The 27287-nt window shown below is 42.1% G+C and overlaps 1 protein-coding gene across 18 annotated transcripts in view; it reads right to left on the bottom strand.

Moving 5' to 3' along the window:
• The window catches only part of DLGAP1 (DLG associated protein 1), an 866993-nt gene that overhangs the window by 306111 nt on the left and 533595 nt on the right, over nt 1-27287 (bottom strand). For 4 of the 18 annotated variants that reach the window (XM_053571488.1, XM_053571490.1, XM_053571489.1 and 1 more), the window contains exon 2: nt 6722-6835. The exons of the other annotated variants lie outside the window; for them this stretch is intronic. In XM_053571488.1, coding sequence (XP_053427463.1) covers nt 6722-6835 — 114 coding nt within the window. The remainder of the gene's footprint in view (nt 1-6721; nt 6836-27287) is intronic. 18 annotated transcript variants of the gene reach the window in all.

The raw sequence follows: 27287 nt of genomic DNA, 5'->3' as shown, positions 1-27287 counted from the left end.
CTGTCCCAGTTATTAATTATGCTAGTAACAATGTAGTGTTTTTACTTTTATGGTTACAAAGCATCAGTCACCACAGCAACAAAAATTACTTGGGAAAAAATTTTTTTTTTTCTTCAATTGGCAGAGAACTCATTCTGTGGATATGATCATGTTCAGAACTTCGCTACTGGCTTGGCAATTACATCTTACAAATTAACTCAGTACAGCTGAGGGTCGTAGACCTCGCCCACTAGCTTAGTAAGGAGCAATGCAAATTCATGAGCATACATGGCTCTGAAATATGTCAAAGACTAATGACGAATGGATTAGCTTGTATCACTTATGCAACAAATCATGGCACATTTCTGTTTAGGTATATTTTCAATGTTAGCTTATGGAAGAAACGTGGGTGTGTATTATAAAAAAGCTAAAGGAACCAGCTTAGAAGTATTTAATCTGTATATCTATTTTTTTTATTTCTTGAGACAAAGCCTTACTCTGTCGCCCTAGGTAGAGTGCTGTGGCCTCAGTCTAGCTCACAGCAACCTCAAACTCCTGGGTTCAAGCTATCCTCCTGCCTCAGCCTCCCAAGTAGCTAGGACCACCGGGGCCCACCACAATGACTGGCTCGTTTTCTGTTTTTAGTAGAGATGAGACCTCTTGCTCAGACTGGTCTTGAACTTCTGAACTCAAGGGATCTACCCACATTGCCCTCCCAGAGTGGTAGGATTATAGGTGCCATCCACCATGCCCAACTCATTCTGTACATCTTTCGCTTAATCTTACTTTTCGAGTGGTAACAGCTAAGAAGTTGTCTGGAAGTGATTTACTTTCATTGAAGTGGAATTGGAATATTAAGACATTATTCATACATCTAAAGGTAGCAAAGAACAGGGTTACGTATAAATTAATGCAGATATTGGTTCTGGGAAAAATGTAAAGACACAGAAAATCCACACCTTGGAAAAGAAAATGCTATTGCTACACTGTAAAGGCCAGTACAATTGCTCTAATTAAGCCAGTTGTTATTTTCGGTTTCTTGCCCTCTAAAGCAAAAGGGAAGCATTGCTGACATATGTGGTTTGAAAGGGGCCCAAAGAGTGAACTGGGACTTCCTTTTTGACTGGAAAGAGAGGATCATTATATGGCTGCAGCTGCTGTTGTGAGCTGGTCATAGGTTGCTGCGTCTTTCCATGTCAGTTGCATGGAAAGGGGAGATTTAGAGTAATTCAAAGAAAAGGTTAACCTTGCAGCTGAGAAAAGCCCTTGTTATTGCTGGTGATGGCTGTTTAAGGGATCATTAAGTCTTGGTGAGAAAGGGAAGCTGGTGGAGAGAGAAAGCGCGCAGACGCATGCTGATTCCAGGCTGGTGAGATGTCACGCTGTCCCCATCAGCTTAGGAGGCGGTTGGACTCAACAAATGTAAAGAAATAATGAAAACAATCTAAGAGAGGTTAGGTTTTACAGTAGCTATGGATTAGGAAAAAAAGGATCATTTGCTTTTTAATGCTTATGTTTAAGCTTTACACGTAATAGAGATCTTTATTTTTGATAAACAAAACGAGAATTAGTCTGCATTTTCTACTTCAAGTGCAGCCCATCTATAACTTAAACTACATGTCATCATTTAGAACTCCAGAAGACTTGCCCTTGACTAATGAATGACCATGATCACGTGCTATCATCCTCTAATTATAGCGTGAGGACGCTCTGAGTTGAACTGGTGTCACAGGCAATGAATGACGGGCTGTTCTAATGAAGGTTATGGTCGATTCAGTCACAGAACAGGAGGAATTAAACACCACCTAATGGGTGCTTACATTTTCTGTCTCCTTGCCTTTCCCTCATTATTCCTTTACTTCTGCAAGTATTTTAAAATTATTTATCTGCTGGCCAAGGCCTAGTTCTGGGAGTATATGGCAATGAAAATACAAATGCTGATTCCATTCTATGTAATTTACATTCTAGAAGGAGAGCTGGGAGAGACAGGTAATAGACAAGCGTGCTGATAAAAGAACAAGATGATTGAAGAAAGCATGAATGCTGGGGGGAAAGAAGATGAGGCTGTGTGTTAGGGTAGCCCGAGGGAGTTGCTTTAACTTGTTCTTTAGGAGAAGCTGTCTTGAAGAAATAATTTCTGAAGACAAGATCTGAGATATGAAGGAAGGACCTTCCTGGCAGAAGGATCAGACAGGGTAAAATCTCTATAGTAAGAGACTCTTTTGGTGTAACCAAAGCCCTAGGAATGAAAATGCCGGCCTGGTCAGAGGCCACTGAGCAGAGGCAGTGATGAGAGGTGGTGCTGGGGGGCTGGGTCACACGGTGTCTTCTAAGCTCACCAAATCTTCCTTAAAGCTGAATCCTGCTCTCCTACAGTCCCCATCAACTGCTCCAGCCTCAATTGATCTTCTCCTTTCTGAAATCTATAGTATACACCATCTACAAAAGGGGCCAGCAAACTATAGCTTGCAGACTAAATCCAGTCTACCATCTGTTTTTGCAAATAAAGTTTTACTGGTACATGGCATCCCCATTTATTAGATGTTACCTATGGCTGGTTTTGAGCTATGAGGATGGAGTATTTGGTAGTGACGGAGTCTCCATGTCTCACTGAGTTGGCCAACCTCTGATGGGCATGATCACCTTGAGTACTGACTTGTATAACCTCAAAATGTTGATTGATATGCTTCTCGTTCTTTGTGTCTTTGTTTTATCTTTCCAGTAACTCTGTAAGTTCCCTGAAATCAGGGGAGGCGGCATTGCTGAGAGGGGAGAGGGATGGGCTCTGCAATTAGACTGCCCAGGTTTGAATTCCTGATGGGCAAATTCATAACTTTTCTGTGCCTCGCTTTCCTACCCCATAGAATTATGCCTGGAATAAATGAGGCAATGCCCACAGTCACACAGAAGCGCTTAGTAGACGTCTGTTTCATGCTGCCTGCCACGGTACTGAGCACGCACTTTCTCCCTGGTGACGGATGATGTTGGCTTTCTTAGAAAACTCTGATGTCTGCTTTCCATTTTCTTTGGTCATGTAGGGGCAGAAATAATGGAAATACATGAAGCAAAAGCATACATTCCTAATATACTATGTGCTCCTGTTATTTTTAATCTAGAGCTCCCCATCAGGTAGTGCTCCATGGCTCTCTGTTCTGGGGACTTGTCTATGTTCCAGCTCACTGAGAAGGGAGCCATAGTCCTGGGGCCACCCCGGGGAAGCCAGCTTGCTGGCCCCCCTGTGACTGAACTGCAGATGCCTCTTTTTGGTTCACAAAGCAGAAAACTTAGGTGATAAGAAAGCTCTGTGGGAACTATTTTTATATTTGGAGAAGACCTTTTAAGATACATTGGCCCTAGACCTAGGCACTCCAGATACATGAGGATTGTGATGGCTAGTGGCTGGGCTGGGGCTCTGGGCTGAATGAAGGCTCGCTGTGCCCAGCTCACAGTCACAGAGGTAGGGAAAAAAGTAAATGGGGCAGCTTCTTGCTGCTTTCCAGAGCCTAGGACAGTACCGGAAATAGAACAGGCTTCTGGGTAAACATGAACCTGAATGAATGAATTCCACTACCACTTCGCAGTTTCACTCACCCCGTTGACCTTGGATAGGTCATTTCACTTCTTTGATTCAGTTTTTCTGTCTGTAAACCGTGAATGATACTAGATAAACAGTCACAATATGTGCAAATATACTTTGTGAACTTCAAGGCACCACAAAAATCTGAGAATGAAGGTTAGACATCTGTCTCCACCTGGTTACTTTTAAAATATGACCAACCTTCAAAATCTTAGGTATTACAAAGCATTTTATAAGGCTGCCACTATTCTTCTATTTATTGGATAATCTAGCATAAGAATATAACTGCAAATAGACTGTATATGTAATCACATGCAATACAAAATTTTATTTTATGGTAAGAAAATGTCTCTATTACATTCCCCATGGACAAAAATGTTATTTACCTCTCTTCTAGGACATTCGGAAAAGGACTGCCTTTTGGTGCTGACATTTCCTCCCCTCAAATTCAAATGAAAGAGGATCATTCTAGTTCTGGGAGGTCTGGGAGCTAAAAACTATTATGATCTGGGGGGAGGGGTCCTTAAAAAAATCTTTCTCATAAGGAACTTTTAAAGGTTGTACGACTCAACATAAGAACTTCTTTTCTGAATATCTTAAAGATTTTCTGGATTTTTTTTGGGGGGGGGGTGCCCAAACTTAGTTAATAAAGTTCTCATTTGGAATGGACAAGCTGCTCTAAAGTTTTTTAGTCTTGTTCAGCTTTTTCTAAGATAAAATACTATGTCTCAGGCTGTGCCTGTGGCTCAGGGAGTAGGGCACCGGCCCCATGTACCGAGGGTAGTGGGTTCAAACCCGGTCCCAGCCAAACTGCAACAAAAAATAGCCGGGTACCTGTGGTCTCAGCTACTTGGGAGGCTAAGGCAAGAGAATTGCCTAGGCCCAGGAGTTGGAGGTTGCTGTGAGCTGTGATGCCACAGCACTCTACTGAGGGCAACAAAGTGAGACTCTGTCTCTAAAAAAAAAATTAAAAGAGAATACTATGTCTTACTGAATCTAAGATACTAATGCAATTGTCCCAGTATTTTTTGTGCTGCCAATAAAGAAATAGCAGTCCTTGTAACTTTTGTTTCTAGGCGTGTAACCCATTATTTATTTATTAATGTTTTTCCTACAGGCAAACCTTAAAACCCTATAAAGTTATTTTCTTATCTGAAATATATGGGCTGTAGTTTATTATAAAATAAAAATTGTTACCCAAAAGACATGTGAAGATGAGCAGAAGATGCCAGGACAGTGAGTGGCAAACCGCAGCATGGGCACTAGTTACTAAACTCTCGGACCTCAGTTTCTCTATTTGACAAACTAAAGGTATAATACTTATTCTTCTTATCTTTCAAATCAGTTATAAGGATCATGAGACATGTGAGTTTATGTTTTTGTGCCAAAGCACGGATGAATGCTGGTTGTTATTAGTTTGGTCACTGTTGAACATGAGCTGTAAATTCTTTAATTACTATGCAAGAATACATCCATTTCTTTATTTTTCATGCATATTTTTTGAAGTTTCTAATTGATTATAGGACCCATAGTTTTCACATTTTAGCATCTCTGACATTGAGATCAAGCACACAGTCTATGGAGTATCAGAATTTAACAATGGCATCGTTAAATTGTTATCTATTTCAGATACAGGAAGGCTTAAAAGTCTCACCCGGAGCCCATGTCTCCCACTCTGGCCGGGCTGCAGTTATTGAAATTTAACTATAGGGCAGGTATAGTCAGACATTCTGTGCCAATGACAGCCCGAGAGACAAGGGCAGAAAGATGAGGCCGTGTGCCACGACTCCCTGAGAGCAGATTATTTCAGGATGGGAAACTGAATGATGAGATTTGAAGGAATGAAAATGCGTGAGATTTGGGGAAATCTGAGAGCCACAAAAGGAATGAAGATGCTTAGAAAGACGGGACAGCTGAGATGGAGCAGATGTCCTGCAAATACACAAGGGCAGGCCAGTGCGATCCTGTGAGCTGTTTGCACAGGCAGAGGTTTGGGAGGAAAACTTAGGAACCTCAGGCTGGGTTGGGCATGTAAAGTACTGTTTTATGAGAAACTGAAGAAGCTGGCAGAAATGACTTAGGCATTTATTTGGTTGCTTAGGTGGCAAAAAAGACACTATAGCGAGGAAGAGCCTTGACTTAATGGTGGGTTCAATAATGGATCCCATTGGCATGGCTACCTCCCAGCGGCGGTGAGAGCAACCAGGTGAATGAGGGTGTGTGGCTGTGACTGGGGTCAGCCTACTCAGCCTTTCCTGTGCTTGATGAGGAAGGGTAAAGAGAAGGAGAAATACCTGTGGTATGAAAGGAGCACTGGAGACCTGACATTTATGAAATAATCTGACAATTACGAAATAATCTCTAAGGGCTGGGAGCAGCGCCAGTGCTACTTTATTTTAATCCTTCCAGCAGTTCCAGAAAGTAGGTATTACTATTTCCATTTTACTGCTGTAAAACAGAGATTCCAGGGTGGCGCCTGTGGCTCAAAGGAGCAGGGCGTCAGCCCCATATGCCGGAGGTGGTGGGTACAAACCCAGCCCTGGCCAAAAACTGCAAAAAAAAAAACAAACAAAAAAAACCCCCAGAGATTCCAGAAGGTGAAATGACTTGCCCAAGGTAGAAAAATCTGCATTTGTCTATTATCAAAGCCTTTAATAATATCCCCTATGTCTGATGAATCCATGATGCATGATGATTGAGTGAATGAAAAAACAAACTAAAAGAAAAAAAAATGGAATGTATACTCCCACTCAATACCACTTAAAAAAAGTTAATTAAATTAAGTGTAAATATTCTCTTGTCACTAATTTGCTAGCACTGTCAAGTTAAGTATTTAAAAATAAATACTTAAAATATTATAAAGTAAAACAGCGATTGCTGCTTCTCTGTTCTGGGGCTCCCTTATAGCTGCTGTTCTGTTTCTGCTTAACAAAAATGGACAGTTTTGGGGGGAGGTTAGCAGGAGATTAGAAAACTTGCAGGACTGTCACATTTTTAAGGATGGCTTCGGGTGGGGTGGGACTTCCAAGTACCCCAGCAACAATTTAGCATTTGTAAGAAGGGTCCATCCTGGAGTTCAAGTTCCTGCCTACGACTTTCCCAGAAATGGCTGTAATGTGCTGGCCTTCTAAGCACTTTGAGTGGGCTCTCAGATTCCCTACTCGCTCGGCTCCTTGGCATCTCCTTTGCAGCAGGGATAACTGTTTTTCTGCGCCACACAGCTTTCACCTTGACAAATGTGACTTGGCTTAAATGTCCCCGTAGCCTTTTTAGCTTGCCCTTCTCATAGCAAAAGCAGAAAAAAAAAAAAAAAAAAGCAAGACTAGGAAAATCACAATCACGCAGTATGTGGATTTCGAGGCAGGCTGTCAGTTTCCAGTCGGGAGGTCTCCCTGGCAACCACCCTTTCCATCTCCCCTGGGAGCCCAAACTGGTGGAAAGCTTAATTTGCTTCAGATTACTTAAAATTAACTTCTAAGGACAAGAGTCAATAGCTACCTCTTTTTAAATAGGGCTTATACCCTCTGCTACAAATAGCCCTCCAAATAACATTTTTAAATGCTCTTAAAAGAACAGAACGTTGTAAACAGTGATATATAATGGTGCTTTGCTCCCCTTGACCCTATGAAATTACTCTCACCTACAAACATTTATAAGTATCGACAGGGAATCTAGCACCACAGCAGGTGCTGGGTAAATACACCAAAAGCATTTTATAAAACAATTTCTGCTCTCACAGGCGTTTATAAGTTTTGAGGGGATCAAGCAAATCTAGAGGATGGATGAAGGAAAGGAGTAAAAAGTAGCTTTAAAGTAAGTCAAGCTGAGTTGAGTATTAAATCTCAGCACCTCCAAATTTCCTACTGGGTCTGCAGTTTGTTCCCATAAGTCCTGTTCCCCAGCGGTGAAGCTGTTCCTTAGGAGGTGAGAGTTTGTGTGTGAAGTGTGAGTGTGGCTGATAAAGCAGCTCTGCAGGATGACAGCACAGGGGCTGGGCCTGCAGTCCCCACAGCAGGAGGGGGACCCCTGGGCCTTTGGGGGCCCCGGTGGGAAATGTTATCAAGATGCTGGCTGACAACAAAGGGGGCACTACCTTTTGGGAAGATGCCTTTGTGACAAGACCAAATCAAGAAATAGTAACTAAGAAGCTGGGGTGGTGGCATGCACCTGTAACCCCAGATATTTGGGAGACTGCAGCAGGAGGATCCCTTGAGCCCAGTAGTTCAAGGCCAGCCTAGACTAGAGAGAGACACCTTGTCTCAAAAGTAAAAATTATAAGACATAGTAATTAAGATACTCTATTCCAGTATGATGTAAAAATAAGAGGGGAAAATTTATTAACTTTTTACCCTCTATTTTGACTGTGCTGGATATGGATGAGTTTTGCTACCCTGACTCCATTTCTGGTTCTTGTAGTTGCACTCCCTGATTTTGCTTTGGTGAAACCTTCCTTCTTCACTCAAGGGCCTGTGTTTTAGGAGAAGCCTAGGAGTTGAGCTAAGCTAGTCAGGGTTGAGCGTGCAATATAAATCTGTTAACTAGCAAGGATCTCTGGACCTGTTGGTGGAAGGGTGGGACAAAGGTATTTCCATTCTCACTGAGTACATTAACAGGTGCCCTTAGGAACTGCTGCTAGCCATTTTACGATCACTACTACAGAAACATTATTTCATGTATACAAAAACTCTATGTTGCTATTAATCCCATTGCAAAGAGGAGAAATTCAGCCTTAGTGGTATTGAATAACTGATGCTAAATGTTACAGCAAGTCAGAATCAAAAGGCAGGTTTGTATTACTCAAATTTCTATGCTCTGTTCATCACCCCAGCCTGCTGTTTGCAAGAGTTTCAAAACTTAGTTACTGCGATTTTCTGTTAAACATAAAGCTCAAAGTGGTAAGTTCCTGGGAGACGCCATGCTATAGCGTTTTGAAAATTGTAACAAGAAGTGAGTATTAGATATTTGGAAGGACCAAAAGGCTTGACTTAGCTACATTTTTCATGAAATATAAAAACATCTTAAAAGAGTGCAAGATGAAAACGATAGATGTTTAGGTCTATGGTAAGTATCTTTACATCCATTGCTGCATAGGAGACAGCTAATTTAGAGCCTTTTCTTAGGGTTCAGGGTAACTGTCCATTTTCTGGCACTGGGGGGCATAGCTGTTGGCTGGGAATGGCGAGCTGGGCCACTGCAGTTTTCCAGTATTGTTACAGTCACTAGCGTGCTGGCGTTTGTCCACCAAATCCCATGTGGTTTACAGCTGTAATTCCTCATTCCAAAAACTGAATTCCCTGAGACAAAGTAGATTTCTGTGTCTTGTATTCAGAAGCAGAGATGTTGAGAAGATTAGTGATCTTCTGTTAGGGTCAGTAGAAGTCCACGTTTAGAAACATCTGTCATCAAATGTAATCTCTTTTTTTTTGTTGTTGTTGAGACAGGGTCCCACCCTAGGCCCCTGAGCAGAGTGCAATTGGCGTGGTAGCTCACGGCAACCTCAGACTCGGGCTGCGGGCACCCTGCTGCCTCAGCCTCCGGAAGCCGCTGGGATTACAGGCGCTCGCCGAGGCGCCCGGCTGGGTTTTTCCATTTTTTTCACGAGTCGGGGTCTCACTGTTGCTCAGGCGAGTCTCGAACTCCTGAGCTCAAGCGATTCTCCCTCCTCAGCCTCCCACAGTGCTGGGATTACAGGCGTGAGCCACCGTGCCCGGCCATCAAATGTAATCTTTGGTGTTGACTAAAATCTTATAAATCTCTCAGCACATTTGTCTGTTGCTAATGCAGACACCTTGCTTATGTCAAATTCGTAGAAGTATGAATATTTTCCTTAGAACTTAAAGCCTGATGATCTTAGAATGAACAAATAGGATAAATATTTTTCAAATTCTTATGAGTATGGGTCTTTACTTTAGAACTTACAGTCTGATATTCTTACTATTAGCAAATAATACAACTAGTTTATAATCTGTAAAATAACAAGTCAATCATCTCAGGTGTTAATACTTAATTTACAAGTTGTGAATTTTGGAATACCTCTCAGCAAATACTTTCCTTTACTTTCTCTACTATTAATTTTGAAATACAAAGTCTTTCCAATGAGGCTATAAATGATTGCACCGTGAATCATTAACTTATTAGCTCTTTGATATTTATAAACAAACAAAAAAGCCCCAACAGATTTAAAAAGAGACACAACTCAAAATTCCCTGCTTTTCATCACCATTCTCTGATTATGACTGCATCTGCGCACTGTGTGAGTTTTCTTATTCCAAGTTATATTCATAACACTTCACAGTATACTGCATGCAAACAAACTAAAATAGAATCTTTCCTTCCTCAATACCATCCCTTCTCTTCCGATGAAACCATCAAACTACATCAGTCTAGCCCTCAATATCTAGAAATAGCTGTATAATGTACTGGTGTCCTTACGCACATTAAATCTCTGCTTTAATGATCCTCCTATGGGAAGTTGCCTCTTGAGGACATGTGCTCTAAGCCATGTTTAACACACTTTCTGTAGGCGGCAAGATATCTGTAACCACCAGGAGCTGTCACACAAGCATGTGTGCAGATGAGTGTGAGACACCCAGTAGCTATCGGAATCAGAAGTTCCAAGCTGGCCAAGGCCCGCTGAAAGAAGAGGCTCCAGCTGGTGCATTCCTGTAGGGTTCGGAGGCCAGGGTTCCTGGGGGCACTTTGTGACAGTGTTCTCTTGTTTCAGGTTAAGCTGATTACTTTTTGGTGAAGCTAGAGTTAAAAGTGCCGTTTCTTCTGCGGCTTTATTAGACTGCTTCTAAAGCATTCGATTGCTTGTATTAATTAGCATATGTAAACATGTCTATATGGAGCATATATAATCATCCCTTGGTATTTGTGGGTGATTTTGGTTCCAGGATCCTTGACGATACCAAAATCTATTGCTGCTCAAATACCTGATATAAAATGTCATAGTATTTGCACATAATCTATCACACCCTCCTGTAGACTGTAATCCTACGGTCCCCAACCCCTGGGCTGTGGACTAGTACTGGTCTGTGGCCTGTTAGGAAGTGGGCCACACAGCAGGAGGTGAGCAGGGGGTGAGCGAGAGAGGGAGAGAAGCTTCATCTGTATTGCCAGCCACTCCCTGAGCTCTATCTTGTGTCATTAGATTGTCACAGGAGCACAGGCCCTCCTGTAACCAGGCATATGAAGCGTCTAGGTTGTGCGCTCCTTGTGAGAATCTAACAACTTGATGATCTGAGGTGGGGATGCAATGCACTTGGATTATCTCCAAACAACCCCACTTCCACCTCCCTACCCCCAGTTTGTGGAAAAATTGTCTTCCATGAAAACAGACCCCAGGGCCAAAAGGTGAAGGACTGCTGCTTTTATTCATATCTAGATTCCTTTATAAAACCTAATCCAATGCCTACTCATCACTTCATTCTCCTGGATTTAACAGTCTTGGCACATGACAAATTTAAGTTTTACTATTTGTAACTTTACGGAACGTTTTTCTCCAAATATGTCCAACCTGTAGTTGGTTGAATCCATGGCGGTGGGACCTGTGGATATGGAAAGTGGACTGTGAATGAAATGGGTGCTGCTTTGGGAGCTTGGATACAACAATGTACAAACAGAAAAAAATCTCTGCCCTCCTGGGGAAGCGGGGAGGCAGACCTTAATAAAATCAGTAAAATATTGTTTAGATGGTGATATGTGCTATGGAGAAAAAAAAGTCAGAGAAGGGGAAGAGAGTGTTTGTGGAGGAGGAGAGTGGTGGGGTATGCAGTGTTAGTGGGGTGCCCATCGGAGGCCTCGCTAAGGAGGGCCTCTGAGTCCAGATGGAACAGGAGAGGGAGTTAGCCCTGGCGGAAAGAAGAGTGTGTCTGCCCCTGCCATGTACACAGATGGAGGCCAGGTGGGCAGAGCAGAATGAGAGCCAGTGGAAAGTGTGGCAGTGATAAGGGGGTGTGGGGGCCCATGTGGGGGGATCTTGCGTGGCTTTTGGTCAAGGTGGGATGGACTAGAAGGCAGGTTTTGATGAGGGACAGATGCGTTCTAGTTTAAGAGAATCACATAGGTGGCCAAGTTGGGAATAGGACTGCAGGGGAGGAGGGTGAGTCTGGGATGAGGAAGGAGGCCCAGGCAGTCATGCAGACTAGAGGTGAAGGTGTGGGTGGTGGGTAGGTAAAACACAGGGCCAAGAGTTTCCTAAGGATGGGCAGAAAGTCAAGGATCAACCATGGAAGGACTGAACTCCCGTTAGGTGAGATAAGGAAGCCTAAAGCAGATTAGGGGATGAAACTTAGGCATTCAGGTTGGGATGTATGAAATTTGAGATGCCCACGAGACATCCAAGTAGCTGAATATCAAAGCCTGGGAGTTCTGGCTGGAAAAACCCACGTGGCCATACACTTGGTACTGAATGCTCTGAAATGAAGGTGACCTAAGGAAGGAATGAGTGTTAGTGGAAGAGAGAAGTGGCCCAAGACCCGCGTCCATTCTGACTTGTTCCACACACAGGAGCTGAGAAGCAACATACAAGGCAGTCCCAGAAGGACTAATAGGAAGCTAAGTGAAGGAAGGTTTTTAAGGAGTGATGATCCGTCACGTTGATTCCCCCCGCCCCAGTCTTAACCCTAGGGGACGCTCAGTCAGTACTGCTGATTTTACCATGTAGGCTTTAGCCCTTGTGCACGGAGGGTTTCCTGTTCATTAATTAGATTTCTCTTCCTAGAAAGAGGCAAGCTTCTTGACAGCAAGTTTTCCTTTTCTTCATTTTCTTTCTATAGCAGTGGCTTTTAAATACTTTTTGACTACATTTCACGGTAAAAAACACATCTTATTTTGGAAACCAGTATACACTTACATACAACTGAAAGGAAGAGACAAATACTTAACCTTTCTGCATGCCAGGCATGTTTCTGTTCTATTCTTTTCCACTGTATTCTATTTAATTAAAACCAATAATGTTTGTAGCCCCCTACATTGATTTCACTAACCACTAACTTGTATGACCACTGCTTTGAAAAACACGGCTTCTACAGCATCCAGCACAAAGTTCCGCCACGTTCATTATTAATCAGAGTGACAATGTCATTCATCTCCGTTTCCCCCAAAGTACCTCCTGTAAAGTGACTGCCTACTAGGTGCTTGTTGAACAAAGAGTTTTGAGATCCTAAGGGAATATATCTTGAATTGGGCTCATTGGTCCTTAGTTATCTTTACTTTTAGCAATTGTACTTTTGTAGAAGAATATTTCTTAAAATCTGTCTTCAAAGAATGAGGGCAGACCTGAGTGTCTTTTCAAAGAGATCCTTGTGGAGCCAAGAGTCAGACAAGGCCCTGGCTGGGGCTGGAGTAGCCACCCAGATGGAGTCAGTCTGCCATTGGTTTGGTACCCCATGTGCAAAGCCAGAGCAGGAAGCCTGATGTTGGGATGTTTTTGTATGTTCTTATATATCAACCTCTAGGTGCCAGGGGCAGCGGAGTTCTCTTTTGTTTGAGACAAAGTCTCACTCTATCACCCTTGATAGAGTGCCATGGCATCATCATAGCTCACAGCAACCTCAAACTCCTATGCTCAAGTGATTCTCTTGCCTCAGCCTTCCAAGTAGCTGGACAACAGGTGCCCACCACAATGCTCGGCTAGTTTTCTATTTTTAGTAGAGACAGGGTCTCACTCTTGCTCAGGCTGGTCTGGAACTCTTGAGCTCAAGCAATCTACTGGCCTTGACCTCCCAGAGTACTAGGATTATAGGTGTGAGCCACCACACCCAGCCTGAGTTCAAAACATAATTAAAATAAAACCTTAAAAGAAGACTTTCATTTGTCTTAGAACAAGCCTATGTTTTTATCCTAATTTTTTTTTTTTTTCAGTTTTTGGCCAGGGCTGGGTTTGAACCCTCCAACTACAGCATATGGGGCCGGCGCCCTACTCCTTTGAGCCACAGATGCCACTCCTAATTTACATAGTATTTGATGTCAATATGAAACATAAGAAGCTGCTGTTAAGTAGCCTGGACATCTTTTAACTTCAGGCTTTCAAACATAAAGTGAGGACAGTCATACCCACTTCAGGGAGTGAGTATGGAGATCAAAATGATATAAAATATTATCTATGACCTATCTACTAAATAAAAGTTTGTTCATAAGTTGGCTTTTTGGCAGTCAGAAGGTATTTTCATGTGGAAATCATATTGTAAGTGATGGTTAAATCCTCATGAGGTGCAAATACCTTTTAATTCATGATTGCGCTGAACTATAACAGAATATGCAATAGATTCTAAACCCTCGAGGCTAGGGATAGAAGGCTGAGGCTGGGGGAAATCAGTGCACCCTGGAGAATCTCCAGAGGCCTGTGTAGGGGATGGTAGATCAGTCAAGGTTCTCAGAACAAAAAATCCAGATTTATTTCAAGGAACTGGCTGACATGACCATGGGGGTATGTGTGTGACAAATCTGAAACCCATAGGGTAGGCTGGCAGGCTGGAGACTCAGGCAGGAGCTGATGCTATAGCCTTAAGGCAGAATCTTCCCAGGAAAACCTCAGTTTTGCTTTTAATGGATGGGATGAGGCCCCCACATTATTGAGGGTGACCTTCTTTATAGGATGTCAACTAATTGCATGGGATCTTAACCACATCTATAAAATTCCTTCTCTATCGCACCTACACTAGAGTTTGATTGAATAACTGGGTCCTCGAGCCTCTCAGGTGGCCACATGGAACGATCCATCACAGGTGAGAACTCAGTGGCAGCTCGAGGCAGTGGGAGGGAGACTGCGGGGCCAGCAGGGCCCCTGTGGTGCTCACTGATACTCCGGTCATTTTTAGTTGAGAGCTGTGTGTGCTCTGTTCATCTTCTGAGGAGTTACAATTTGGGTCAAAGATCTAAAAGCAAACACCAACTCCTAGCTTGCTTCTCAGAAGACCCACAAAAGCCATCCCAGCAGAGTGAGCCGCTGCTGTACCAGCTTTGCACCCAGTGCCTAGCAGGGGGCCTGGCATATTAGTTTCATTGACAATTTTTTTTTTTTTTTTTTGTAGAGACAGAGTCTCACTTTATGGCCCTCGGTAGAGTGCCGTGGCCTCACACACAGCTCACAGCAACCTCGAACTCCTGGGCTCAAGCGATTCTCTTGCCTCAGCCTCCTGAGTAGCTTGGACTACAGGCGCCCGCCACAACGCCCGGCTATTTTTTGGTTGCAGTTTGGCCGGGGCCGGGTTTGAACTCGCCACCCTTGGTATATGGGGCCGGCGCCTTACCGACTGAGCCACAGGCGCCGCCCATTGACAATTTTTTTTAAAAGCATTGTCATTCATGGAATTTTTATTTTTTTGTTGACAAAGAAACAGGATAATCTGAAATCACCTGGAACATCACAGCACACAAAATACATAGGCATTTTAGAGCCCATTCTTTTATTGAAGCCCTTTCATATTCCAAAAGACCAAGAATGCCATAAAGCCTTGCCTTTATAAAACAAATACAGAGCTGACCTTAAAAAAAAAATCAAGATTTCCTTTAACAACCTGCACATACTAGTAGGGTCACGCTTATCATGTTGTTTTAAACCCATTTGTCTACAAATCTTTCTCACCCACCAATCTGTAAGCAACTTGAGAGGAAAGATGACAACATCATTCATCTGGGAGAGACTAGCATTCACTCCTATCATCCCAGTTCTCAGCAGAGTATCAAATCAAATAACATGAAATCAAATAAAAATGCTCAAGAAATCTTTAATTACATCAGCTGGGATATACCTGGGTTTTTTTCAACTCAGAAGTCAAGTGTGGGAACCTTTAGTCCCAGGTTTTCCTTCACCAATGACAGGAAGGAAAGCTGGCTTTCGATGGGGGCTGGAAGGATGGCTGTCAGGAGAACGTGCACCTGCAGACCAGGGAGTGTGTGTAGGGTGGGGCACCGAGAGGCTCCGTTGCCATGCAGGAAGCTGCAGTTGATCCTACAGTGGGAGTGTGTGTGTGACTGAACCCTCCCAGGCCCAGACAGCCCCATGGCCGTATGCTGCCAGGACTAGTTAAACAATCCTAAAACCGTCACCTCACCCAATATATTCCCAAGTACTTTTCATGGTTCACCAGTCTTTCAAAATGTTTTGTAGAAGAAGATTCTAGAAGGACAGGAGAGGTGCTCTATAATTCAGGGGTAGCCAACATTGTTTTTTTCTCTGCCCCACACTGGAAGAATGAGTTGTCTTGGGCCACATGTGAAATACTCCAACACTAAGGAAAGCTGATTAGCAAAAAGAAAGGTTGGTGCATACTTGTGTGATATGTGACACCATAAGAATGCAAAAAAAGTCCTCACAAAATCAGCGTGCAGCCCATGGGCCACAGGTTGGATACCCTGCTGTTTATATTGCATTGCTGACATAAAGAGTTTCCTGCCATTCATGTTATTATCTTAAAGTTTCCAGGATGTTTGCCAATATAGAAACCTGGATACAGTACTCGGTTTCCCAAAGTCAACTCTTTCTCTTCAAATGAACATCTATTCACATCATACTTTAGTAATTGTCAGCCTCCTTATTTACAGATAAAGAAACTGACACCTAGAATGTAAATTACAATTTATCTGGCTAATAAGTGGCAGAACTGGGTTAGACTTCAGGTATTCTTTTGGATCAGAGCAATTTCCACCTCATCACACTCCAACGACTTATCTAACCACTGAACTCTACAAAGTAAAAAAAACAAAAAACAAGCCACCCACTAATTTATACAAATACCTCTCAACAATTTGGGTGAAACTGTTTTGATCTCTCTTCTAAGACCTTCTAATAACCTTCTAAGGTTATTTAGAAGACATGAATGGAAGCGTGGCTACTGTGTATAGAAGCGAAGAACCGTAACAAAACCCAGTCTTTCCGAACTTCATGTTTGTGTCAAGCCTGTGCCAGTATTTGTTTCATGCAAAGTACGGGTGCGAATGAAAGACAGTAACAGAGACATGGAAATGGCATTGGTCTGTAGAAACAAGTACGTACACGTGTCTTGTATTTTATACCAGGAACTTAGATCATGCAACCATTTTGATGGTAAAAACTGTAATGAAGGAGGAATGATTTTTTCAAATAACAGATGATTATCTCTGCATGTAGAGCTCCCCAGAACCCCCACTCACATGCACACTCCATTATTTCTTCAGTCTCCTATATTGGCAGGAATTCAGTGTTTAGTATTCTCTCTCTCACATACGAAGGCATACGCACCCCTCATATTCAACGACCATGCTTTCCCGATTAGAAAAGTTTTGAACTACCCCTGGAGAGTAACAGCAGGGATACATTTCCTTGGAAACAAGGCTTTCTTTTGTCATTTTCTTTCTTGACCTTTTCAGTAATGAGTGAAGCTGAACTGATGAGGGTGCTTGAGATCTTCTTGCTTCCTCTAAGCGACAATGACAGTGTCCGTGTGCTCACGACAGCTGGATGAGTGGGCACTTAACTGCCGACTCACGTTAGCAGTTGTTTGTCAGAGTAAAAAATTCTGAATTAATAGAAAAGCATTAAATTAAGCTCCATTTATGATAGCTATTTGACAAAAGGAATTTCTTGTCCTTGTGGCAGATGTAAACATCAAGGAAAAAATATTTGTTTTATGTTGCGATGGACATAGAGATTTTTTTTTCTTTAGGAGGGGATATGTTTTATCCATTAGAAGAAATAATGTACGTGCCTTCCTAGTGTTTGCCCAGACCAGGTGGTGTTTTTGGTATTACTGGAAGAAGTCTAAGACACAGGAATAGGTAATGGGGGGAGCACTGGGAGGTGTGAGGGGGTGGGAAGTGGGAGGCAATAGCCTGTGACCCCCAATCCCTGAGACGGAGGGCATGAGGCCACTTTGCTCCCTGACCACTAGTCTGTCAACTTCTCTTCTTTCGTTTGAGCTGTGCCTCGATGTCAATTTTGACCTGGTTTCAGCCATAATAAAGACATGGGGCAGATAGGCGAGAATAGCTCAAATGGCTTTCAGAAGGAGAATCTTAGACATAATAATTGGAGACATAATTTTCCATGATTAAAGAGAGACATTTGTATTGTTTTGATTTACCCAACACCTTTTCTGTTTCTCTTATATTACACTGAAACCAAAAGGAGATAAAATTTTGTCTGGGAAGCACTTGGGTATCGTGAAATTTTCAAATCAGAAGTTTCTAGCACGTGTGATCAATAAACGCAGAGGCAACTGAGACTTCTGACCTGATTCCCTTTGGGAGCATGATCATGGTCTACTCTAGGAGGATTTGACTCAGATAAAATCTTAATACCTTTATTAACACACTGGAAGCAACTGATTTACAAAAGATTGATGGCTCAGTGTAAGTATTCTATTATTGCATTATTTAATTAGCAATGGAAAGCTCACAGTCCATTTCTAAAGAAGTTGATAATATAAACAAAATAATGACCAAAGGCTGAATATATAAAAATAATTTCTGTAATTTATCCAACTGATATATTGGTATAAGAATTTATTTACTAAATGATTCATCACTACTTTGTTTCTAAAAGCGTAAAGCATGATAGTGAATAGTGTTCGCAATGTGTATTGCTGATGTTCTACTAGCTCTTTGATATGTGATGCTGATCTAGTGAGATGTAGTCTTCGTAAGAGCAAGGATTTGATTCAATCCTGTGTTCCCAGCGTCTGAAAGTGTGCTTGGCACATGGTACAAGAGCATTAAACGTATGCAAAATGAATAAACACTCTCATACTGTGAAGCAGTTCATAGCCTTCTTGTGTTTTTTTTTTTTTTTTGAGACAGAGTCTCACTATGTTGCCCTCGGTAGACTGCCCTCAAACTCTTGGGCTTAAGTGATTCTCTTGCCTTAGCCTCCCAAGTAGCTGGGACTACAGATGCCCACCACAATGCCCAGCTATTTTTTTTTGTTGCAGTTGTCATTGTTGGTTAGCTGGCTTGGGCTGAGCTCGAATCCACCAGCCTTGGTGCATGTGGCTGGTGCCGTAAACACTGTGCTATGGGTGCTGAGCCAGTTCATAGCTATTAAAAAGAATGAGATGGGTCTATATGTACTGATGTGGACGGATGGCCAATATGTGTTATTAAGGAAAAAAGGCCAAGGGCTAAGCAGTATTTATACCATGCTGCCAGTTTGTTAAAACGAAGAAAGAAAATGTACATATGTATATATACAATATGTTATGTATATGACCATAAATAAATATAGACACCATATCTTGTAGCATAAAATGTGCGTCTGTGTATAATGTGCACCCACATTTTGGGTCAAAACTTTCAGGAAAATGGCCCTGGGGAAAGTGGCCAGCTCTTGGCTGGGAGACACACATCTGGGGAGGGCTAATGCTCCCCAGTTAACATGCAGATCACACTGTTCTCATGCAGCTGCCCCCCATGTGAAGGCTGCACTTACTCTCTCTCCAGGGAGCCCTCCGTCTCTGCCACACTAGGAGGGCTGACATGGTTGGTGGGGTGGGAGCTTCCCGGTTGCTTGGCCCATCAGCAGCCAGGCAGGTCCCCAGGGCCTGCTGGGCTCCCAGTCCCCTCTATGCATCTGGGTTTCAGGCCCTGGCCTTGCCCCAGCTACCGCCTGTCTCGCAGCCACACCGCTGGCCCCTGCCCTGACTGCGGGCTCGGTGGAGGCTGCTCCAGCCTGCTCCCTCCGGATCCCAGATCCTCCCACCTTGGAACCTTGTGTTCCTGGCGGGCCCAGGTGGGAGGGAGGGCAGCCCTGGGAGGTTGGCTGGGCTCCTGGGCTCCCCTGCTCCCGAGCCACACCACCCACGTATGATGTGCATCCTTATTTTTCCCCTCAAAAATTTGGGCAAAAAAGTGAGCATTTTCCATGCAAAATAGGCTATACATATATATTTTGTGTGTTATCTTCATGGTATATATTTGTATGTCTGAATAGATGTAGAAAATATTGGAAGAAAAAAAATATATATATATATATTTTTTTAGAGACAGTCTCACTGTACCGCCCTCGGGTAGAGTGCCGTGGCTTCACACCGCTCACAGCAACCTCTAACTCTTGGGCTTCCGCGATTCTCCTGCCTCAGCCTCCCGAGCAGCTGGGACTACAGGCGCCCTGCACAACGCCCGGCTATTTTTGTTGTTGCAGTTTGGCGGGGCTGGGTTTGAACCCGCCACCCTCGGCATATGGGGCCGGCGCCCTACTCACTGAGCCACAGGTGCCGCCCTGGAAGGAAAATATTAAAATGGCAACATGGTGGTTGTCTTTGGGAAGTAGGACTGTAACCCCGGGGCTAGGGGACCTTTACCTTTAACTTGATGCTATGCTGTACTGTTTGAATTCTTTCACAATTAACATATATAATTTTTCTTTTAAATAAATTTTGTGGAAAAGCCCCAAACCTACAACCACTTTACATCTGTTTTTTAGAAGGTGTGTGATCTTTCCATCTCCTCAATCTAAAGATATAACCGTGGTTTACAAACAAAACCCAAGGAACTGGCTTTAACTGGAGATTTGACGAAAGCTGGGCTAGAGAAATAGAAATTAGACTCTTCACGGAATCATCATTACAGATTATATTTCACTTTCCTATTTCTTCAGCTTCTGCTAGAATTTTATATTCAAAGTTAAGAAAATGTACATGTAACTGTATGCAAAAACCCATATGTTCCGTGTCAATCCATACCACTTATTTTCAATGAGATAAAACAGCTTATTTAAACTTTGAATTTTCCCATTGGGTTTACATGATTCCGCTGTTTATCCAGCACCACTCTGCTTAAAAATAGAGGAGATGACATTTGTGGGTGCTTTTAAAAAAATATCCTTTGGAGAAAGCAGCAGAACTCTGATGCCACATTTACCATTTACATTATGTAAGAATGGCAAGCTTTTATGAAATAGGGGCTTCACAGAAAATATCCTTCTTTCTAACATATAAACTACAGCTTTTTTGGAACCAATGACAACATTGCATGTTTAGGGACTGCACACCTGAGTTGTAGTATTTGGTGATTATAATGAATGTAATGGAAACTTAAGCATGGTTTGAAAGAGTTGCTAATAATTGCATATGAAGATTTTTCTCTCCCTTTACTTTCCTGATTATGTAGTTTCTCCAATCATTCTTTCATCAACAACTTATTGAGTGCTATGTGGTAGGCATGATCATGACCAAAAATGCATATAAAGATGATGTTGAGTGTATTTCCCCTGATTTTATAGACTATTTGACAATGTTTATGCTAACCTGCCAAAAATAAGAAGCCACATACCAGGTTTAATATTAGCTTTAAACCTGCTGTCATACAATTCCACAGAGTCTAGGATAAGAATTAAAATGGGTTGAGCTGAAAATATTCTGTCACTCGAAATTGCAAACTGAAGAGAACGCTAGTCAATTAAAGTATGAAATATTAAAATCAGTGTTCCAATCTCAGTAGCACTGCTGATGGCAAAGGATTATGACACCAGGAGGAAATGAAACCAAATGCATCACTTTCCCACCCAGAATAAAACACCTATCTTAGGATCTTACTGATTGTATTTATTAAAAAAAATACACTTTTGAAGGAAATTGCATTTATTGGGTAATATGAAAGAGGAAATGAGGTCTGTGTGAAGGCATGGGTGGATGCCATCAGTATGGGACATTTTAATCTTCAGTTTATAAGAAGTTTACAGGAGTTTTCTCTGTGTGCTCATGAATGATAATGGGATTTGTTTCCTTTTTGCCCTTTGTCAAGTGTTCTCCTGACCCTGAAGCTGTCATACACACAGATGGCAGGTGAGTGAGGTCTGTGGGCTGAGCAGGAATCACACTTTTCCCGCTCCTGGGATGTGACTTCAATGGGGCTTGCCACCTGCTCCTGCTTCAGAATAGCCATAGCTCCTGACCCTGAAGCCGTCTTGGTGGGTGATCAGGTTGAGAGGAAAAAACAGTTCTCAACCACACTTTTCCCACCTTCCCTGAGAATCTGCCTCTCAGAGGTGGCCTAAGTGGCCCTCCTCCTGAATGCATTGTTTCATCACTACTGTAGTTTTCTTTTCTTAGTTCTGAGAATGCCTTTCATGGCCTGGGTCCCCTACTAAGAGCAGAGATTTTGTATTTTCTTTGGAATGTCATGGTATAGTTCTGAGCACCCTGTGGCATTCTATAAAAGTGACAAACACTAATGACGAGCAATGAAGCAGGCTCAGAGGCCCTGGGATGGCTTCAGGAGAGCTCAGAGGGGAGAAACGTTAAATCACTTTCTAACACAAAGGCGAGATTTAGCCTTTCATTAGATCCAACTGCTGCATGTAGAAAAGTTTATTAATAAAATGACATAGGGATTTTATGAGGTGGAGCCAGGCCTGCAAAACAGTCTTTCAAGATGTGTTTTCCTTCTTCCTTCCAATTTTGGGTGTTATGATGTAACAAGATTTTGAAATCCAAGCATATGTTACTTTCTTTCTTCTTTCCCTTTAATGTTTAAACCTTTTATGTTTAAATTATGATGAATTAGCTTTCCATCCTCAACAATGTAGAGCTTCTTTCTTTCTACAAAAATGAAGTATGTAGAAATGAGGTGATAATTGGCATCTTTCCCTCTTAGAACTTTTCCCACCTCTATTTGTATGTGGTTCTAGACTCAGGTGTGAATACCTTGATTTAGGTAAGCAAAGGACATTATTGATCTTACACTTAATACGATGTGTTGGGCAGTAACGTAAAAATATATCCTCTTTCATAAACAACCTTCTAAAAATACTGAATTTTTAAAAACATTTTACATAATTGATCATTTCATTTTGAGACAGCAAAACACCCAGATTATAGAAGTCTGGACAGTGAGAAATACCAATACTACATACTGATTTCTCTCTCTAGTCCATGTTAGTTTGGAAAAGATAATTTTTTTAAACCAACATAGTACTAGACAATGATATCTAATTTCTTAATAATTTAAAAACAAAATAATTAAAAAAATTTAAAAATAATACAGATTAGGTTGGCGACGCAGAATTAAAACCACAGAGAAAAGAGAGAAATAGGAGATAGAAATAATTTTAAGATAATAACCAATCATCTGTGGTAGAAGGAGAGCTTCTCTTAGTAGGTAAAAGAACTGAGTGTTCCTGGTATTTTAACTGAACAAGATTACTCTTCTACCATTGTGGTCCCCCATCCCCAACCCCTGGGCTGCAGAATGGTGCTGGTCCTTGTCCTGTTAGGAACCGGGCTACACAGCAAGAGGCAAGCAGCTGGTAAGCAAGCAAAGCTTCATCTCCCCATTACAGAAGTATGGACCGTGAGACGTACCAATACTCTCATCACCACCTGAGCTCCGCCTCCTGGCACACCGGGGCAGCATTAGCTGCTCACAGGAGCGTGAGCCCTATGGTCAGCCACACATGGGAGGGATCCAGGTTGTGTGTCCTGATTAGAATTTACTTCCTACCCCCCACCCCCAAGTCCATGAAAAAATTGTCTTTTATGACAATGGTCCCTGGTGCCAAAAAGTTTAGGGGACCCCTGTTCTATCACATATGCAAGACTCAATCACAGAGTAATCAAAGCTAGTAAAAATGTAACTAGTCTACTTGAGGTAAGGATATATTAAAATGGGAACTGTTGTTTTTTTCAAGGCAATTTTTTGTTAGCAATTCAACAGTTTCAATCATGCTAACCAGGTTCTTTTCATTGTTAGAAAATACAGTATAACCTCTGTAAGTTGACCCCCAAGGGATTGTAACATATTGGTCAACATAGGGAACTTCCATTAAGTAGCAGGGTACATGTCTGGTCTGTGAGAGTCAGGTCAGCTTAAGGAGGTGGTCAGTAGAGGTGGTCAGCTACGGAGCTGCTACCGTACTTCCTTTATTCCCGTTTTCTTTTATTGTCATTGATTTAAATGTACTGATTCCAAAAATATTCTATGACTAATAGTAAACCATCAGTAAAAATATATTCTGAGACTAATCTCTTTTTAAAAAGTTTAATAGATTTAGGGATACAAGCTGAATTCCATTACATGGGTATATTGTACAGAGGTGGAGTTGGCTTTTGGTGTCCTCAGCACCCAATTAGCGTCCCTTAGACCCCATAGGTCCTTCTTCATCCCTCTCCCCATTGTGTAGTTTATAAATAAATATAACTAGAAATAACCAGCAACTGTAAGGCACAGTAACTGGGAATGGTTTGTACACATACTTGCGTCACCGACAGTGCCTGATGTTGTGTTTTGCACACACAGAAAATATTCAAACTACAGTCTGATATATGACAGAGCATGGGGTTTCATTTTCCCCTGCAAGTACTCTATTTGGTAGAGAGTTGTACTTTTTTCTGCTCAGAGTAATGGGCAAACCCATACAGCCCTTAACTGTGCGATTTTAAATTTACTAAATACTTCAAATAGATGTAGAATTAGGATAAAATAGTTTATAGTTTGTTCTGGAGACTTGGACATACCCAAGTAGGCCTTTTGAATTGTTTGCTTATTGTGGGCAGGTGCTATAGATATTTAATACCTTGATAACTGATTAGTGATCTCTTTAATTCATCTAAGATAAATTTATACTCCAAATGTGAACGTGATGCATTTTACAACTGCTTTTACTCCTTACTTTTGTAATTAAAAGATAATTGTTGCATCCGTCTATAAATTTTGCACTGAACATGACCAATTGATCTACAAAGAATTGTTAATCTTGGGCGGCGCCTGTGGCTCAAAGGAGTAGGGCACCAGTCCCATATACCAGGTTCAAACCCGGCCCTGGCCAAAAACTGCCAAAAAAAAAAAAAAAATTGTTAATCTTAAAATATTTTCCTGGAATGTACAGTACACCAGGCAAAAACCAACCTGGAGTTTTATTGTTCTTGAAAATAAATTAGTGCACATTTAACATAGCATTTTATTATTTTCCTTTTATAAGTTGCTTTGATAAAGAAAAATCCTTTTCATCAAAGTGATGTCAAACTAAATCTGGGAGTGAAGAAAACTTGTTCTGAAATTCTATCTCTGAGTAGTTTGACATATGAAATAGATGATAATGAAATTAATATCAGGCCCATGCATGAAGCAGTTCTGCTATTACTGTCTTTCTAATTTCTGGCTTTTGTGGGATTAGGGTGGAAGGATTTATTTTCTTTAGATATTGACCCTGAGATTCATGAACTTAGTTGTTTTCCTTATGATAGCTGTGCCTACAGGATACAATTAAGGTTTCAATTCATCCCTCCACCTGTTCCCATTTGTTAAATGCCTCCTATATGTCAGCACTGTGGGAGCAGAAGACACAAAAATCAGTGGACTTGTATCTGCCCCGAGGGATCCGTCTGTGGATTGTGGGGAAAGGTAGCATTCCTGGAGGTGGGAACAACCGCTCTCAAGTGTGGTTACGGGGAAGTGTGGAAATTGCTAAGGAAACCCAGATGTAGACAGTCCCAGCGTGAAAGCTAGCTCTCAGTGACTCTTTGAGATGTGAACAATGGAAGACTCTGCCAGCTGGGTGAAGGGAAAGGACGAGGGCAGGACAGGAGTGGGGACAGGACTGGCCCATGAAAAGCACAGTGTGTGCCACGGGAAATTCTAAGTCACATATGGCACACGGAGAGTTCAGACGAGACAGGCTTCCTTGGGCCTGCCAGGTACTGGTGGAAATAGATCACGCTGAAAAAAAAACTCAGTCTTGTGCTAACAGTCTTGATTTAATTTAAAGACCCAGGAGGTCTTTTTCAGGATTTGTTTTTTCTTGGAGTGTCTTTTTCTATCACTAATATGATACAGAGAAGAATAGAAAATGGCTAGTTTTGTTTCTGAAACACAAGTCCTCTTGTCTAAGATCCACACCTGGAAATTCCCCAACCAGCCTTTCCTCTGAACTGATCACGCTCTTCTCAAGTGGACGCTCCACCATCTGCTCAGCTACCCTACCTGTCACAACCCACCCTCAACCACTGCTGTCGCTCCCCTTCTACCCAGAGACCCCACTTCCGTTCACATTTAAAAGCCCCACAGACGTCTGCAATCCATCATCCTTCTCTTTCTGGACTTGCTCTATCCTGGCCCCTGGGAGACGTCAACCACAACCAAGCACACATTTCCTGCTCACAGGGCCTCCCCACATCCCACACCCAGCCTAGCAGCAGCGTCCCTGTCACATGAATGTTTTACTCCTCTTTATACCTCATTTGGAATCATTTTTTTCCCCCAATATATCACCATTGTACTCATCTCCATTGTCTGCTCTATCAAATTACAAGTGCAGTGGCTTAGAAACAACTCATGTTTAATCTCTTACAGTTATAGAGGCCAAAAGTCCAAAGTTGTTAATAATGTACTGAAACTAAAGTATCACCAGGACTGAGCTCCCTCCAGGCTCAGGGCAGAATCTATTTCTTTGCCTTTTGTACTTCCTAGAGCTGGATTCCTTGGCTCATGGTCCTTACCTTCATGTTCAAAACCAGGAGCAAAGCATCTTCTCATCCCTCTCTGCTTCCATGGCCACGTAGCCTTCTGTGGTCAAGTCTTCCTCTCCCTCTCTCTTAAAAGAACCCTGTGGATCCGTGTAGGCCCACCTTTTCATGTCAAAGTCCTTAACATGCACATGTACACCATCGTATCTGCATTAAGGTAATGTTCACAGTGTCGTAGGCCTAGAATGTGGCCACATTTGGAGCCTTTATCTCGCTAACAGAAAACCCACACCATCACCATCATTCACAGAGTAATCACTCTGTGCCAGGAATCATTTTATGAGGTAGCCACCATTATTATCTCTATTGTACAGGTGAAAACAATTGAGGCACAGAAAAGTTAAGTGACTTGTTCCAGTCATACGAACTGGACTGGTCAAGAAATGGTAGAAAATGGGCTCAAACCCAGGTCTGTCCCACTTGAAAGGCTTTACTCATTCCCAGAACACTTTCATCTTTCATGTTTTGCAGTTAACGTTGTACATCTGTGTCTTAGTTTGGATCAAAGAGCTCTAAAAACTATCATGGTCAATACAAAATGGGAAAATTTACAGAAACTTTCAGAAAAGAGAAACATTTCTCTGTTCTAGCTGTACTTCTAGATGTTTCTTCTGCGGAGAGTACAGTTAATTTAGTGGTTGGGTGGTAACCAGCAGCAATTGGCTTCCGTGATGAAAGACCAGGGGAAGCCCCCTACGTAGTTGACATCAGGCTGTGCCCAGGGAGCATGAAGGACCAGCTGAGCTCAGGAAAAAGTGCCATGGAAAGAGTCATCACAGAACCCCAGGAGCATAGTCTCTGTTGAAAAGGACAATGGAAATGAAGCAGAAATGTAAGGCCCAGCTACTTTCACTGTAGAGAAAGCAAGAAAGGCTAAAAATTCCTGTAGACCTAGGGGCTGTAGAATAAAGGTAGAGAACAAATAAGACATCATAAAGGAAAGTATTTTCAGATTAGCAATGAGGAAAAATACTTTGGGGCAGACAACTGGAAGTCAGGAAGCAAATGAACATTGGCAGGAAGTGAGAAACAAAGACTCTTTAAAAATGATCATCACTATATATAAGAATATTTTTTTCCCCTGTTTTTCTAAGGAGGAAATGGGCCTTGGGGGGAATAGAAAGAGCTGGCCCCCAGAATCCAACAGACTGATGGGTCCATGTTTTATTATCCATGCCTCCCATGGCAAGTTGAACCTCAGTTCTTTCACTTACAAAATGAGAATAGTAACATGAAGATTAAAGAATCGATGTGAACCATTTTAGCACAGAATTTTGCAGGAACAAGTAAGA

Source organism: Nycticebus coucang, chromosome 19 (genome assembly GCF_027406575.1).
Source record: "Nycticebus coucang isolate mNycCou1 chromosome 19, mNycCou1.pri, whole genome shotgun sequence".
NCBI lineage: Eukaryota > Metazoa > Chordata > Mammalia > Primates > Lorisidae > Nycticebus > Nycticebus coucang.
The sequence above is the reverse complement of the archived record's forward strand: the minus strand, read 5'-3'. Positions and strand labels throughout refer to the sequence as shown.